General features: G+C 39.7%; 1 protein-coding gene across 1 annotated transcript in view; it reads left to right on the top strand.

The window, feature by feature from the left end:
* Positions 1-2761: 2761 nt before the first annotated feature.
* The window catches only part of cacna1db (calcium channel, voltage-dependent, L type, alpha 1D subunit, b), a 77214-nt gene continuing 61311 nt past the window's right edge, over positions 2762-18664 (top strand). The window contains exons 1-3 of the mRNA XM_034696602.1: positions 2762-2909; positions 7515-7983; positions 8445-8550. Coding sequence (XP_034552493.1) covers positions 2882-2909; positions 7515-7983; positions 8445-8550 — 603 coding nt within the window. The 5' untranslated portion in view covers positions 2762-2881. The remainder of the gene's footprint in view (positions 2910-7514; positions 7984-8444; positions 8551-18664) is intronic.

The following is an 18664-nucleotide window of genomic DNA, read 5'->3' as shown; positions in this document are numbered from 1 at the left end:
TTTCAGACAGAAAAACAGAGGAACACTGATTAGATTTAAATTATGAAATCAGATAAGACACCTAAAATGTATTTTACATTTCTACCTCAACCAATCACTGAAAAAGGCTTTTAAGTAATGTTGAGCAGCACAAGCTCTACTCCTAACAATTTTATTGTGAACCTGGACTGTGTGTGTGTCAGTGTGTGTGTGTATATGTGTGCGTGTATGTGTTTGTGACAATTCACTTTTTAAAAACATTAATTTACAGGTGATACTGGAGGTATAAATAATTCATGTAACACGCTGCTTTGCCTTGTGCGTAATTGCACACAAGCGAAGCACTTAAAGGCCAGGCTATGTGACAGATGACCACAATTAGAGTTACTTGAAATAAATAGGCCAGTAAACCAGACTGAAGTCAAGGATATTGAATATTTACCATCATATAATGACACAGGTGCAGGTTCCCCTGCCACTTCTACCTGAAATTGAGCAGACCCAATTAGTGCTGCCCCTTGCTGCTACTCTGTGACAGTTTCCGGCTGGGGCCCGGCGAGTCCCCTCCAGAGCTTCTTTTAGGAGCCACCACAATTTTTTTTGGTGTCAATTTAACGGTCGGACCCTTTTTTATACCTGAATAAAGAAAAATTATATTAAAGTCTATAAAAGTTATATATCATGGATGAATAAATTGGAGTCAAAAGAAAGATGTATGAATTAAAAATATTGAAGCCTCAGATGGAGTTTTTGACACCCACGCTGCTGACTTCTGCAGTGATTACCTTCTAGACGTGGTTTTTCTGACTCCCGTGTTGAAAATTTTGTGGGTACGGGGGAGACAAGGTTTAGGACCTATACTGCAGTCGGTCAGCAGGAGGAGCTCTAAATCTTTTGTCTTCACAGTCAGTGAACACTAATGGTGCCCAATTTAATATACAGTCCATGGTATTGGAGGTTTACCAGTCTGCCTTCACTTGAACCTTTCTGAGAAGGTCCAAAGACTTTATCTCTTCCCTCAACAGGTTAGTGGATTAAATGGTCCAGTCTCTTGCTCATGTTCGCACGTTTGCCACCAAGTGGAAATCAATTAATCAGTGAGTCCATGCACACTTGTGCCTGAGATACCTCCATTTGTACTGGGGGTCAGTCCCAGTACAAATGGAGCATGTAACTCGGCAAAACGATAGTCTTGATACAGTAGAGAAGAGTTCAACAGTTGTCATAAAGGGAGCAGTTTTAAAACTCCCCATACCAGAGAAAAAAGAATGTGTCAGTTTCATTAAAGAAAATAACAATAAATGTTTGTCAACAACCTTTTTTCCATGATGAAGTCAAGACATTAAGAAGCTACTAATACATCAGTGACTATAAACGCTCAGACAAACATACATTTTGTGTTTATTAACAAGACAATGACAAGACTAAAATAAACAGTGAACCATCTGACATTCAAAATCCATGATAATTTCCCCCACTGTGGATCAGGCATCAATGCATTCTGGTGACAGGCTGAGTTTGATGAGGGGCTCAGAGTTAAATTGGTCACTTACCTGCAACAAGTGTGCTGTGAGTACTATTTTTCTGAATTTCATTGATGATTTTTTCCCAGTGCATGTCAGTGACAAAGCCAACTGGAGTTATGTTAACTTTTTTCTGCCGCTATCACTGTCAAAAGCTCTGTATGAAAGACTCAATTTATTCTAGTTTGGCAATAAGCTACACAGCAATTGCCACTGGTAATTAAAAATGTCATATAATTTGGAGTGCTGTGAATATCATTTTAAATAAAAGTCTTGCCATTTTAGGCTATGTACTGTACAATTCCTTGTGCCGAACTTCAATAGTCTGGATACATTACATTATTAAGCACCATATTGGATATATTTAATAAAACAATCCTGTGGTTGTTATTTGGTGTTGTTAAACTGTAGCTGCCCTCCCCAGAGGGAACATTGGAGCAGGGATTATAAGAAGAGGATTAGGCAACGCACCACTGTGTAACTGTTATCCTCCATAAGAACCACAGGTAATCCTATCACTGGTAACCTTCCAGCACAGCCCTGACAATTCATTTTATCTCGAATGTCTATGGAGTGATGGCTGAAATCAGCATAATGAGGCCTCAGGGAAGAGCCAGGTGACAGAATGCCTTTCATTCTAAGGGGAAGACCCCTGAGGGGTAAGTCCACAGACCTGGAATACATTGGCTCTTAAATTGTTTATCCGAATAGATGGGATGAGGTCGTGTTTGTCCTCTTATCCTGAAAACATCCATGGCAAAAGTCAAAGTTATCTACAGCTACTGCGATCTGCAGTCAATTATTTATTAATTATGACATGACAATGTCATAATTAAATGAAACAAAGAAATGTAGTCTACAGAGAGCTAAATATGGGCTACATATTTGGAGAAAATCTGTGATTAGATATTTTTAAGTTTCTTTCACATAGCCTCATCCAAGGTGTCCGTTACTGTTTTTGCTCTTTCAAAATAGAAAACAAATATTGCTATCCTGATTTTAATGCTGTAAACATTTCTTAATACTGCTGGATCCGGTCTGTTAAGCTGAACCACATGTTGTAGGTGCTTTTGACGTTTGGTGATGGGCAACAGGTGCATTTCAAGTTTTAAACTGATGTGATGCTAAAAACCACTTTAGAGACTCAGTGAGAATAACCGAGAGGAGCAGAATCACTGCTGCTCATCGCACCCTGTCAGATCCGTGGGGAATCTACCGGCAGGCACCCGGATGTGGCGACAATGTTTGATCCGCCTGTCAGGCTGTGCGTCTCGGATACGTTTTAAAATTCAGGTTTAAGGCGCGTCTCAGGCTTGACATTAAGGGTTTTTCAAACGATGAGTTGGATTTAAAACGCTTTTTTTTATGTGGATTCGAGGATGCCAGAATCAGATGAACAGTCTGAAGGTAAAAAAAAAAAAAAGGAAAGCGAAGCAAAGAAGTAGAGTTGGAGCGGCGCGAGAGCGTTTATTCTCTGGATGTCTGCTTGTTTTACGTAATTATGATCTAAATAATTTCTACATGTAGATGTATTCTACTTGTATATCAGTATTAGACTGAGCTTAACATCGGAGGTGAATGTAGCCTACTGGGTTGCAATGATTGTAATGACAGCAGTCAACAAATCCCCGGTGCACGAGTTGTCTGTAAAACGGTAGACTTTGTAGCATTTTCTGAAGTGATCGTTTTAAAATCATATAATAGTTAATTAACTTTTCAACTAACTCTGTGACAATACGTGTAATATTACGTTTAATATTTGTGTTACGTCTTGGAGTGAGGAGTGTCGTTAGTACAGTTCACGAGGGGCTTTGTTTACCTTTTACTCTGCCCAGATCCGTGGGAAGTGGCTTTAAGTTGGGGGTGCTGTAGTAAGAGGTGCAATTTTTTTTTCTTTTTGCATTTAGGTTACTTTTGCAAATGATAGGCTATAGCGCACATACATTTTATTTTTATTTATCTGGTTTGAATACAAGCTTTCAAGAGAACTTTTCATTATAAATTCACAAATTGCAACTTCCATATCCTGTTGTACAGCAAAGAGCATACAAGCCAAACCTGGTAAAACAGGCCCAAAAGGCAGTAAAACGCATTGAACAGAACTTATCCAAATACTTTAAGTTTTTAAGCAGGCACACACACAGGGCCCATGCATCGGGTTATTTTAAAATGAATAATTATTTAAAATTGCTATAATTATTTCTCAAATCTTCCTCTGGCATTATATTTTTAGAAAATAATACAAGGAAAAAAACTGATTTATTGTGTTAATTAATGCATTTGTTTCAACTTATTTATGCATTCAGAAAAAAAATGTGTGATGCCTTTTCCAACAGTGGGTGCTGCAGCACCCTCAGCACCCCTACTTCCCACGGCCATGACACTGCCCATTTCTCACCCAAACTAAGTCTACTAAGTTAAGAATTAATAAGTTCTTCTCCCAGTATTTGTGTCTTTACTTTCTACAAACTAAAGTGAGTAAAGTTTCAGAGGACACAAAATCTTGGTTGGCTTTGTAACAGTTGTTGATGTGTTTTGGAAGCAGAGCTGCTGTGAACCAATGTGACCGTTTCAAGGGCACTGACTATTTCACTCATGGTTCATATTGATTTTAATGACTCTTTTTGTCTCTACCTCTCTCACCACTTTCTGTCTCTCTGTCTCTGTCTGCCTGCCTTTTCCCCCTCTCTATCCATCCGTCACCCCATCCACCTGCATGCCCCCCTCCCTCCCTCACACTATATTTATCTTCCCATCTCCCTCACACTCATTCACAACTCCTCCTTTTCAGCTTCTCCTTCTTCTCTAATTATCTTTGTCTTCTTTACAGCTTCCATGTTTCACCTATTCAATCCAAGTACCGTTTAAACCTTTGTCCTGGTGTGCAGTTACAGTTAAAGCAAGTTTTAAAGTTTTACAAGGAAGGTCTTTAATGTGGGGCGTACATTTTTTTATTACATGACCCACTTGAGAACAATGGCATTTTCTTTCTGACTGGAGAATGTCCTGCAGAGTAATTTTTTGAGGCAAAAATTGTATAAAAACAAAATAGTTAATTAAAAAAAATCATATGTATTTTGTATTTTTTCTGAGTTTCCAAAAAATTTGACATAATCAATGAAAATATACCCTTACATCTCTATATATTTATTCTGAAACGTAATTAACAATTACATGACTTAGTAGGCTAAATAACACCTATAATTTTGACATGCTAATGCTAACATATCTGTGTATGATGCAGTCATTTCTACACATGCAAAGACTGATCAAGAAGTATCACAGACTCTTACACTGACAACACCTTGAGTTCAGGAATGGCTTGAAAATCGTTTCTGCTACTGAACTAAAACAACTGTATGATGTTTTAAAAACGGCCAACTCAAAGGACTAAAATGTGTTCCTGAAAGGAGAACTGGAGATTGTGCATGAATCTCAGTACCTTGGTGTTACACTGCATCCTATGTTGTCTTTTACGAATCATGTGAAAAAAAATTCCCAATTCATCAAATTTACTCTTTATAATTTCAGCCAAACGAGACCTTCATTACCAGAAAATGCTGCCAAAATGTTTCTACAATTATTTTTTCTTGAATTAAAAATTCTGAATAAAATGGTCAATTACAAATCTAAAAACTGTCAAACCAATACATTCACTTTTTAAAAAAGCTATAAAAGTCTTTGACAGAAAGACTCTTAGTTTTTAAAAAGTTAAAATGTGCCTGTTCTAAATAGAGTGGGTATATGGAAAGTATTCATACCACTTCATTTTTTTTTTTACATTTGTTATGTTACAGCCTTATTACAAAATGGATTAAATTCCCTTTTTCCCTCAACATTCTCAACACAATACTCCATAATGACAAATTGAAAAATGTTTTGTAGAAATGTTTGTAAATTAATTGAAAATAAAACACTCAAATCTTGCATGTGCATAAGTATTCACACCCTTTACTAAATACTTTGTTAAAGTGCCTTTGGCATTGATTACAGCCTCCAGTCTTCTCAGGTATGATGCTACAAGCTTAGCACACCTGGATTTGAGGAGTTTCTCCCATTCTTCTTTGCCCATCCTCTCAAGCTCGTTGAAGTTGGGTGGGGAGTGTCAGTGCACAGCTTTTTTCAGGTCTTTCCAGAGATGTTCAATCGGGTTCAAGTCCGGGCTCTGGCTGGGTCACTTGGGGACATTCGGAGACCTGTCCTGAAGCCACTTCTTTGTTATCCTGGCTGTGTGCTTAGGACCTCTGGAGCAGGTTTTCATCAAGAATCTCTCTGTACTTTGGTGTGTCCATCTTTCCCTCTATCCTGACTAGTCTCCCAGTTCCTCCCACTGAAAAACATCCCTACAGCATGATGCTGCCATCACCATGCTTCGCTGTAGGGACGGTAATGGTCAGATGATGAGCAGTGCATGACTTTCTCTAGACATTCAGGCCCAAGAGTTCAATCTTGCTTTAATCTGACCAGAGTATGTTGTTTCTCATGGTCTGAGAGTCCTTTAGGTCCCTTTTGGCAAACTTTCATGTGCTTTGTGTTGAGGGGTGGCTTCTGTCTGGCCACTCTACCATAAAGACCTGATCTGTGGAGTGCTCCAGAGATGGTTGTCCTCCTGGAAGGTTCTCCCATCTCCACAAAGGAACGCTGAAGCTCTGTCAGAGTGACCGTTGGGTTCTTGGTCACCTCCCTGAACAAGGCCCTTCTCCCACGATGGCTAATTTTGGCCAGGCGGCCAGTACAGGGAGAGTCCTGGTGGTTCCAAACTTCTTCCATTTACATATCATGGAGTAACTCTGTGCTCTTTTGGATCTTCAATGCAGAAGACATTTTTCTGTACCCTTTCCCAGATCTGTGCCTCCATACATCCTGTCTCGGTAGTCTACAGACAATTCCTTTGACTACATGGCTTAGTTTGTGATCTGACATGCACTGTCAACTGTAGGATCTTATATAGACAGGTGTGTGCCTTTCCAAATCACGTCCAATCAATTGAATTTACTACAGGTGGACTTCAATCAAGTTGTAGAAACATTTCAAGGATGATCAATGAAAAAAGGATGCATCTGAGCTCAATTTTGAGTTTCAGAGCAAAGGGTCTTAATACTTATGCACATGTGAAATTTGAGTGCTTTATTTTTAATTAATTTGCAGAAATTTCTACAAAACATTTTTCATTTTGTCATTATGAGGCATTGTGTGTAGAATGCTGAGGAGAAAAAATCATCCATTTTGGAACGAAGCTGTAACATAACAAAATGTAGAAAAATGTAAGGGGTGTGAATACTTTCCGTATACCCACTGTATAAAACATTACATGGACTTGCTCCACCACCATATTGTTTGCAAAAGGGAAAGTCCCACAAGCCTGTGTATGTATGCTTGTGTTTGTGTGTGTCTGTATATACATATTTTACTTGTTTAAATGTGTTCATGTTTACTTTTATGATACACTGGTATGTTGGAGTCAACCCTCTGTGTGGTCCAACTCCAGATATAGCACGCTATTGCGCTGAAAAACATTTTAGCATTTTAACATGCTTATTTGCACTATTTTGCACATCTGATCCTATTCTGATGTGTTGTGTTTTCAATGTTATGCTATGACGATGTATTGTTTCTATCTGTTGTTATTTATCTCTGCCTATTGTTATGAACCCTGCTACCTGGGAGTACAGTTGAAAAACAGACTTACGGCTAACTCTGGCATATTAAAAAGGATGCTACGCTGAAATGGTCATTAATATGCACAATAAATAAATGTGTCAAAGTGAACATGCTTTAGTTTGGTCCCCTCTGTGATTGTAAGGGCAATGAGCTGAGTAGAACACACCTGTGCTTCTGTACTTTTTGATTTGTAATTACAAATTTAAGATCTCAGGGTTATCAAAAAATATTATAGATTTTAGTTCCCTAAAATGGACTGATCCGATGCCAGCTGTACCTGAGTAAAATGATGTTTGTTTTTTAGTCTTATAAAGCTGCTTCCAAATAATTTTTTCCACTCTCTCCTTTCAGGGGCACAGTTTGCCAGCAATAGAAGTACATCTTCCTCCAATGAAACCTCTGCGCTCTGGTCAGAAAGCAACACTGATCTTCACCAGCTCCCTTCATCGGAGCCCCTACAAGCCCCACCAAGTGCTGGCAAGCCTGTTGGACCCTCTCATGGCCTCCTTGGGGCCAACAGTGATATTCAGGACTCCAGCACCACTGGTTCCAGTGTAAGTCCGGTTCTTGCTTGGCATGCTGCTATTAGCGCTGCTCGCCAAGCAAAGGGAGATGGTACAAAGCCCTTCATAAGTTCACAGCCCTCAGTCTGCACTACTGGAACAGCTCCTGTGGGCTCACTTGCACAGAGGAAGAGGCAGCAGTATGCCAAAAGCAAAAAGCAGGGAGGATCTACCAACAGCAGACCACCAAGAGCTCTTTTCTGCCTGACATTGAACAACCCGATTCGCAGGGCCTGCATCAGTCTGGTGGAGTGGAAGTATCCTCTTGACCACAGAATGAAGTTCTGGATGGGTGTTTAAAAGGCTTTGGTTATTTGTATGGGTAGATTGTTTTATAGATTAGTTGATTAATGGTTACCTCTCTATAAACTGATGTACAGCATGAAAAAGAAACAAACACAACATGATTGTTGCAATAGAAATAGCCTGTGAGCTACACATGGTAAACTATATGACCCCTATGGAACAAAGATACTCTAACTGTTTTGTTGGGTGAGTTTAAATACGTTTTTAGGTTCTTCCAAATATAATCTAAGCATTCCTAGATCATTATCAACACACTAATTGCATTCCTGTAAATGTAATATTATTCCTTTGACATGTAGCTTGACCCAACCACAACTAGAGTTTCTCATTACCTTTTCAAAACAAGCAAGCTATTGCAAACAAAATGTTGTAATTTGAGATCATCTTTTTCCTTAATGCTATCTTTTTACAGACCATTTGATATCTTTATATTGTTGTCTATATTTGTGAACTGTGTGGCCTTAGCCATCTACATTCCCTTCCCCGGAGATGACTCCAATTCTACCAACCAAGAACTGGTGAGTAGCATTGATAATTTTTTCTTTTTCAAAAAAGGATGCAAGATTAATGTATAAAGGTTTTTTAACGGCATTTTTTAATATATTACACAACACTGATTGTATGAATTGCTTTGGGTTCTAAAACATAATTTAAGCTATAATAGAGTGTGTGTTGATTAGCAAATAGATACAGTGTGATCATGATTTGGAATGGAATTAATGCACCTTTTACCTGTGTGTAAGAATGTTTAAGATTGATTTTAAACAAGAAGACCAGTACATAATGCAGTGGGAGTGTAGAGGTTGAACGATGAACTAAACAAAATGCCTTTTTTATTTGGCTATTATGTTCCATAGTGTAGTACAACATGTACTTAAAAGTAAGGAGAACAGTCAGAGGAGTCTTATTGTTGACATCCTTGTTGCGAGGGCACCTGAATTTGTTCAAGGTTATGAGAAACAGTCATGTAAAGTTTTACTTTTGCCACCTAAACAGTATGAAATCACAGTTTCCATGATGTGACAATGTTTTCCTTTAATGTGGTAGAAAACAAAGACTGAGGATGCTAATTTTTTGAGAAAGTCATTACTTGTTTTTTTTAATTCAAGAGAAAAGCTCAAAATGTCCCTCACTAGTTACATTTAAAGATAAAAGGCGGTGAAAACAAAAATCACTTGTATTTTTTTCTTTGCATATTCTATAAATGTGTATGTTGCCTTGCAGATGTTGCTTGCTTTGCTGTAAAGGATAGAGGGTATTGTTCAAACATGTGCTATACTGCTAGCTGGTCATGCCACCATTTGTCATCAGCCAAATTATACACAAAGGGTAGTTACAACACCTTTGCATGAGTGCGATTGGCCTGTGGGTTATGTAAGAGGACTTTCCTGGCAATATTTGGACTAATGGGTTGAGTTTCATTGCTTTGGACAAACACACACACACACACACACACACACACACACACACACACACACACACACACACACACACACACACACACACACACACACACACACACACACACACACACACTCATGATGCGGGTGGTGTGATTGCCAGTGTGTCTGCTTTCTCTAGACTTTTGAGTATAATAATAACTTCAATTGTATAGCACCACCAGTAGGACCCTGCTTGAAGACCATACAGGCAGCAGTCAGGCTCATAGCGAGTTAGCAGTTCACAAGTGGTCAATATGACTTTCAGCCACGTGTTTGCCGTAACGTCACCATCTATAGTGGACTGCGGAAGTAGCAGTGTTTACATTAGGCTACTATTCATTATAAACAATAATTAAGTTTGTGGTATATTTGGGAGCCATAAAAGTAACAGAAAGTAACACAATACAATTCATCTACTTGACAAAAACTAAACATTGTTTCTCCGTACACAGGCAGTGATCTTAAGCATACAGGTATTTTGTTTTTTAATTTGTGGTGGACAGAGTAACTTGTGCAAAGGTGAAATAAGCACCTGAAATGGATGAAGAAGGTAATAGGGAAATTACTTTGTAAAAGTTGAATCACAAATATGTGATCACTCCTGGAATTCTTGGCAGGTGTTTAGGTTTAACGTGTGACCATGTTAGCTGGCGTTTTTTGGTTGAATGCATCTGTGGTTGACATGGTAACACTGACTGTTGAAGACAAAGAAGGAACGTAGCTTTCCTCGCAACTACCTATTTTAGTTTTTCGTTTAAAATGTCAAAATATGCTCTCATGTATTTACTGAAGAACTACAGAAAGAGCCAGTTGCGAGCACTCTTTCTATTTCCTACGGGTAACTTGTTTCAGCAGTGAGGCGATGCTTTTGGATACGATGTGTTTTACGCTTCATGAAATGATTTGCAGGTATCTATTAGATATATTTAAGGCCAGGACTCACCTCTTGCCCAGTTATTTCTCAGTGGAGGCGAGAGACTCTAGCTCTAGTGAAACTTTGTGGATTGCCTGGACATGACATTATTGGTATCTGAGTGAACTACCACTGCGTGTACAGAGGAATAGATGTCAAAGGGAGCTGGGATTGATGATTCAATGAAGTCTGCTTGGTCTGGCACTTTGAGCCATGACCCTTCCTGCACTTCAGCCTCTGTTGCTCTGGACATCACATGTTCCTGATGTCCCAAACATGGAGTCTACATAGCAGTAAAGGAGTTTTTGTGTCTTTAGATTCAGAGTCAGACGGCTTAAACACATACTTTCTGTGCTGCTCCATGCTGTGTTGTGTGACAGTTGCCATAGTTTAGTTTGATGGACGTGTCAATCAAAACATGAGCTGCCATGCCCACACAGTCCTGAGACATGGTGTGAGCTGGAGAATAAGCTGTTTTTGAACAGTGTTTTTTCGTAGTTGTGGATGTTTATTTTCACTCAGATTTTTGTTGATGCTTAATGACTCATTACATCTTGGAAAATTTTTAATTATACCAACTCACGTTCCAAGAGGCTTTAATGTGTGGATGGGTGAGTTGAGTGAAGACTCTGGGTTCCCATAGTAAAGGGATGAGATCAGAGAATGAGCCATCTGGATACAGTCTATCGCGTTACTGAAAATTCAATTTTCAAGCCTAAATGAAACATTTCACCCCATTAAGCTTTTGTTGCTTCATTTTTGGCTTTGGTACAAAATATGTGCGTTTATTTTGAGTTTTAGGGAATGAAGTGAATATTGAAACATCAGATTAATTAGCAATGCTACAACGATAGAAGCAGAAGTTACAAAGAATTAGCTGGTGGTTAGTATGTTTTTTCAGGGATTGGCAATGACAGTGGCTGCAGTCCCCAGATGCAATCTTTTGAAACACAAAGGTGACTTCTTACTAGAGAGAGGCTGAAGCATGAAGGCTAGGAAAAAGTGATTGACATTGTCATTAAAGCTGAATGATGTGGAGATGTGTGGGGGTCACTGGGCATTTTCCAGGTACTTGCAGGGATTGTTATGGGCTCAGTGTTACGAATCGGTTGTCTCTCAACTGGAAGGTACGGGGGTTCCATTGCAGGTACAAGGTCCCACTGTCCACATGCCAAAGTGTCTTTGGGAAAGACACTTCACACCAAACTGCACGTTGTGGCTGTGCCAGGGGTGTGTGAATGGGATTAGTTAATATTGATGGGCACTCTACCATCAGTCTATGAATGTGGTGTGAATGGGTGAATGTGACATGCAATGTCAAAGTGTTTTGAGTAGTCAGAAGATTAGAGAAAGCCCTTTCTAAACACAGTTCATTTACCATTGTATGTATGGAGTAAGCCAAATACTTTACCAAGGGGATTGGTGTTATGACTGCTTGTCCTGGAGAGGAAGAGGAGCTCATTGAGATGGAGCATAATTAGAGAGGGAATGCTTGTCTCTCTAGAATAAAGAATTGAACATAGGATGTCTTAAAGAACTTTGAAAGATGTCTCTTATCATTGTTATACTGATGACATTCAGCTGTTCATGTCTTGTCTTTTAAACCTAGAAATGTCTCTAAATTCTCTGTTTCACTTGAATGTGTAAATTGTATAAAAGCTTGGATGGCAGTTCTCAAGTTGAACACTGAGAAAACTGAGGTCCTTGTCTCTGCTTCTAAGCATGTTTTGCCAAATGTGGAAAAACATCATGATCTCTTATGTTCTGCTGTAAAGCCTACACTGTGAAATCTTGGGGTCCAAATGAGCCAGGCTTTGAGTTTGCATCATCATGTAAATGGTCTGGTTCACTCCTCATTCCACCATTTAAGAAATATTGCAAAACCTAGGCCCATTGTGTGCAGGGTTGAGCTGTAGATGATTGTTCATGCTTTTGCTTCATTTTGTTTAGATTATTGTAATTCTTTGTTCAGTTGTCTCAGAGGCACGTTTTTGTACCGCCTGTAAGTGGTCCAAATCGATTCAGCTAAGCCCCTCACAAAATCATCCAGAAGGTCCCATGTCACACCCATACTCAAGTCCTTACACTGGCTCCCCATGAAGTTCAGAATCCAGTTTAAGACTCTTGTTACTGTGTAAAGAGCAATACATGGTCAGGTGCCAGAATACATCAGAGAGCTGCTGAAGCTGTATGAGTCCAGAAGGACTCTGAGGTCCTCTGATCAGGGTATGTTGGCAGTCCCTCACACTAGACTAAAAGCTAAAAGTTACTGGGCTTTTGAGGTTGTAGCTCCACAACTTTGGGACAGTAGTCCAACTGAGAGCTGTGGACACTGTGGACATTTTCAAAAAGCAGTTGAAGACCCATTTGTTTAGACAGGTCTTGTGAAGCACTTTGTGACGCCTGCTCTAGAAAGGTGCAACATAAATAAACTTTATTGTTACTATTATAAAAATGTTTATCCTTAAGAAAAATGCTTCAAATTACCTGTTGCAGAAAACAGCAACAGGTAATTCAAAGCATTTTTCTCATGTGTTGTGGCATGGTTGCAGAGCTGTATGCAGGATGCAGGATGCTGGAAGCAGGAAGCAGGAAGCGTAGGCAGGCTAAAGCAGTTTAAATTGCATGCCCAGTTTGACATTTGACCATTGGATGCGTAGTAGGTAATTGGCTGAGCTGTCAGCTGATATGGGCTGGCATTAAGATCAGCTGGTTTACTTTGGGCTGAGCTTCATTTCGTGGACTGCTGAACTAATGCTATGCTCAAATTTTTGGGGTTAAGTGTCTTGCTCAAGGTCACTTTGGCATTTTGGACAGTAGGACCTGCGATCAAATCCAAAACCTACCTATTGAGTGACAGCTATTGAGCCCCAGCTGCTCCTTAACTACACTACTTAAACACTACTGAACCCCCTTAAATAGTGTTTTCTGACAATAGATTATTTTTTTTAAACAATTACTCATCACCAGTTATTGCTGTGGAAAAGTACAAGTTTTTAACCAGTTATGAGCTGAGCTGTAGGTAAGAAGTTATTTTAATTAAAAGACCCAACATCAAGACAGGATAAGATCCAGCCCCATCTTACAGGAAACACTGTTTTAACCTGTCTTGCTCCACCATGAGCAGAGAACTTTGCAGCATTTAGCAAGTTACATACTTTAAACTTGCAATAACCTTGAACAGAACCAGACTCATGTTAGACAGCCATCTGCCTTGACTGTGTTGCAGTTGGGAAGAGGGAGATGCAGAAAGAGAGAGATGGACAGATACACGTAACAATGACATCATCAACATCATCAGTTGGAGTCAGACTGTTCTGAGATTAGTGTTGTAGCAGTGATGATAATGATGAGGCTGATATAAGTAGTTGCAGCAGCTGGAGTCTGGCACGTCCACAGCAGAGGGACGTCCATAGTCTCTGAGCTCCCTTGTCTTGTTTAGTGGGACAGGCAGACTTAAAGTAAGTGACAGGCAAATATCAATCAATCAATCAGGCTTTATTTATAAAGCGCTTTTCATACAATGACATTGTAACACAAAGTGCTGTACATAAAAACGACTTAAAATAGAATAAATTAAGAAAAAGATCCCAGCCCCATCCCCGACCCAAAACCCACCCCACAACCCTAAGGTTAAGAACACAATATGCAACAATAGTAATAAAAACAATAAGAATAAAATAAATAAATAAAAAATAAAAAGAAGTTGGTGAACGAACTGAGGAAACGCTCTCATGATATCTTAATGAGGAAACACTGGAGGTAAAATAAGATGTTAAAACTCAAAACAGGAAATTAAAATCACCAAAGTAAAATACATTTCTAAGATAATAAAAGACTAAAATATTAAACCACTAACCATACATGACCTTTCTTATTCAGGCTTTCCATTGATTTCAAGCCAGAAGTGTATGGAATTATGGGTTGAGAGAGTGTCCGTCTTTTATCATGAGGAGATGGTTCTTTCAGATGAAGAGGTCCAGTTTAATTCATGCACCCTTAGCTTGCCTTCAGCAAGTTTACTATTCTCTATGAGGTATTTAGCTTTTCCAGCTCCATCATGAATACAATCTCAATCTAAGGGGGAACCTTGCTATATTCTATTGAAGAAGCCAGCCAATCTTTTAGTAGTGGTAGTAATTTAGTCTTAAAAGTACAGCAGTGTCCTCAAAGGACTTGACGTGATTCAGAGCATACATTTGTTTATTTTCTCTGAAGTACTCTCAGCCTTTAAAGGGATTGTGTGTGCGTATGTGTTGTGTGTAATGAGTGGCTGTGAAACAAGTGTGTGGGAGACGGATGCATTAAAATGAAGCATGCAACCTCAACAGATGGGGATTATTCACACTGTCCAAGTCTACACTCACTGCCAATGTACAAGTGTGTTTCTGTGTGAAAGAGGGAGAAACAGGAAGTATGAATGTCTGACACAACAGAGTGGCAAACAAAGGTTTAAAGATAATATAAACTGTATACTGTTATGTTAGTCTCAGAAGATGAGATGTCTTTTCACCTTGTATTAACAACTTTATTCACACTTTATTCAATCCCTTTAAATGACCTACCTCTGTGTTCATCAGTAATATATTCCAAAGGTTTGTGACATTGTGTTTTTTTTACTAACTCTGTCACATTTTGTGTTTTTTGGCCCTAATCCAGAAAAATAACTTCCAAGATTATCAAATCTGGCAGTGCCCTAAACAGAGCTGCTTATTACAATGCAGGCTTAAGCTGTTTCATTCAGAAGATTAGTAGTAAACTATATCTTATTTGGCATGTGTATGGTAATAATGTCATGTGTTGTGGTTTGGCAGCAGGAATATGATTGGCTGATGAAGATTATGAAGTTTATAAATATCGTATATCACTCGTGACTCAAGGAACCTTTAGACAGCAGACTTTTTTGGTCTAATAAGCATGAGCTGAAACTAAAAGCAACATGAATGGTACACATGATCTTGGAATTTTTCAAATTGAAGTCATGTATAATATATTTGACAGCAAACATTTCCATTGCAAAAAAACCCCCCTCTCAGGCCCTTTTGTTAAGCAATAGCTCTTCCACTCTTTTTTAAGTCAGAGTATTCATCCCATTTATAGAAGAACAAAGTATTTTCAGTGTTATTGCATAAGCGAGTTTGTCAGATGTGTGTTGTTTTAATTTTTTTTCTAAATTTATATGTGCAAGTGTAAGGAACTGAGTGTGCAGGATGAGAGAGAAAGTGTGCACATGTGTTCAAGTCATGTGTACATGTTTGTGAGAGAGGGGGTTGAGGGATTAAGCTGGGCAGTGGATTAGTCGTCACTAAATTAGTGGAGGTTGCAGAGAGAAAGGGGAAGAGGGAAATAGATTGGAGGGTAGGTGGGGAGATGTAGGGCAAGGGCTTACATTTAGTAAACAATTTCTTGTGACTGACTTGATCTGTACTATTCGCCACAGTAATGTACTTAAAATAAATTATTTAACTTATTGCTTAGGGATCACACCCCTTGAACGGCATCTGACAAGTATTTACCACATAGTAATCCTTTTTTGAGCACCAGAAAAAAAATGTAAATGCTTCTATCCGTAGAATACCGTAAAAAAGTTGATGATTGAGTCTAGGATGGTTAAGAGTTGTGGAATTCTATGTGCTGTTGGGAGGGCAGGTTTGATGTTTGTTGAGTAGCAGTGAGAGGACTCATGGCTGCGATGCGGTTGACCTCGCAGTGTCAGTCAGCAGCCCGATGAAGGAGAGGTTCAGGAGGCTGAAGGATTTGTTTACCACATTGGTGTTAGCAAGCAGGTGGTGGATTTGAAACTGTGCCAGTTCATTGTATCTACTTAAGATCACAGCTGGTAACTGGTCATGCCATGGTAGCAGAGGTGGAGACTCTCCCTTTTAATGCAGTTTACTTGGTGTTGGAAAATGGTGTGGCTGGGAAGAAGGTTGTTCTGGAAGGGGCAGAGCAGCCCTTGGACTAACCTTAACTTTGTCAGTTGGAAAAAGAGTTTCCCGGGCTTTACGGCATGTGTAGTCACTCGTGCTTTGAGCAAATGTGAAACACATAACCAAGGTGAGGCCCATGAACCTGTAGAGCAGGAAAACCATGGGACTCCTCTGTGGACTTGGAGGACACTGATTTTGCTCAGTAGGAGGATGTGGTATTTGGAAAAGGGCCATTGTCTTACATGTTGTTTGTCACTGCGTCACTACTTAATCAAGTGTTGCTGTATCGCAATATTATCGTTATTGTGGGACAAGTATTGTGTACAGTATTGTGAGTCACCCTGCAAATCCCACCCCTAGTAATGAGTATTTGCTCACCATCTTAGATGAAGCCACATCTGTCCAGAAGCTTTCCCATTGAGAAGCCTTAAGCCTGATTTATTCTTCTGTGTCAAACCTACGCAGCAGTGATTCGAAGCATAGCTACATTTTGGAGGAGGTGAACGTCAGCTACATGCGTGGGCCTCTGTGAAGGTACGGGCACTACGCAGACCGCCGTCAATTTGACGCAGGAGTATAAATCAGGCTTTAAGGTGAAGGCCATTGTTGATCCCCTTGTTAGGTTCTTCTCTTGGGCAGGTCTGTTATGCACCATTCAGTCTGATAGGGGTTCCAATTTCACTACCAGACTGTACCAGCAAGTCATGGCAGAGTTAAATATAGCACCAAGGTACTCATCTGTCTACCACCCGCAGTCTCAGGGGGCTATAGAAAGGTTTCATAGCACCCTGGAGGGTATGATAAGGACATTTGTGGAGGCACAACCTAAGGAATGGTATGATGCCATCCCAATTAATGTTTGCTGTTTGTGATGATCCCACTGAATCTTTCAAGACAGTCCTTTTGAAGTCATCTTCAACCTTGAGGTGAGGGGTCCGCTGCACTTGTTTAAGAAACAAGTGATTGACCCATCTGCACCAAGATATGTCTCATCTTTTAAGGCCAGATTGTGGTCAGGCTGTGATGTAACAGGCAGGAACATACAACACTCAGGTCACACCTTAATGATTTAGCCAGCTTTTTGCCGGCGTATCAAAATGCCTCTAACGCTGCCATACACTGATGTTTTTTTCAATTTTGGGGCGTATACATAGAATATTCATAACTTATGCCCAACTAAAGTCCACATGTGCAAAGCACGCGTCAGCGTGATAACGCAGACAAAGTGTAAAAAAAAAGACTGTTGCTCGTTAATGACAATGTATACGTTTTGGAAAATGCACTGCATGCCTTTTATTTTGTTTCCCATGCATCATCAGAGCTGTGTGCTTTTTGATGGCAGAGCTCTGTGTGTTATTAAAAACTCTGAACTCTAAACCAGCAGGAACACAGCCTCTGGTCCTTACAAGAAGTTACACTTATTGACTGCGCTTTCAAAAACGTAACATTTTGAACTTCATTTAATTCAACAGCAGCTTTATCGTTGAACACCACCAGACTCTGACATGCTGGCTTCAGCTTCTGTTTCAGAGGCTCTGCTATTTGACACTGAGTGAGGGCTCCAAGGCTTCTCACACTCACGCAGACACACAGCTCTACGTGTGTCAACGTGTGTCAACCATTGCATAACTTACCTACAACTTACAGCAGGCGTATGCTGGACGTATGATCCATACGCTGCATATGTCGAAAAATGTTGTGCATGCACACAATTTTTCAACTTACTCACCGTACTATGACGTATACCAGAGTGCTTCAGGGTGCTCTTAACTTATACGGAACTCAGCTATAACTTATGCGACGTACGCCAGCGTACTCAACAATTTTTTTATACGCTGGCTAAATGGTCAAGGTGTGACAGGGCCGTCAGGAAAGTCTGCAGCATCTTGGAAAAACCCTAAGGCTTGATGTGGCTGGTTTACTTGACAACTACCACATGTTATGTAAGGATGTTCCTGATAGAACTGAACTGCCAAAGCACGATGTTAATGTTTGTGATACAATATTAAACAGCAGCCTTATCGGTACCCTCCCAATGAAAAGAACATAGTACAGGAGGAAGCGGACTACATGTTGCAGATTGGGATCATTGAGCCAGCTGACAGTGCTGGGAACTCACCAGTAGTGTTGGAATAAGCATGCCAGGCCAATGATGTGCCAATGAGTGGTGAGAACATGTATTCAGTCAAACACATAGAAGTACATTGTGCATATGTGATGAGCATGTTCTTGAGCTAGTGGTAATTGAATAAAGCTTTCTTTAAACTGTGTACAAAGGGGAAAATTACAAACTATTCAGTATAATATGCATTTTCCCTGATGCAGCTGTATAATGATAAAGAATAGT

This window comes from Notolabrus celidotus, chromosome 11, assembly GCF_009762535.1.
Source record: "Notolabrus celidotus isolate fNotCel1 chromosome 11, fNotCel1.pri, whole genome shotgun sequence".
Classification (NCBI taxonomy): Eukaryota; Metazoa; Chordata; class Actinopteri; order Labriformes; family Labridae; genus Notolabrus; species Notolabrus celidotus.
Note: the sequence above shows the minus strand (reverse complement) of the source record. Positions and strands in the feature narration are given on the sequence as shown.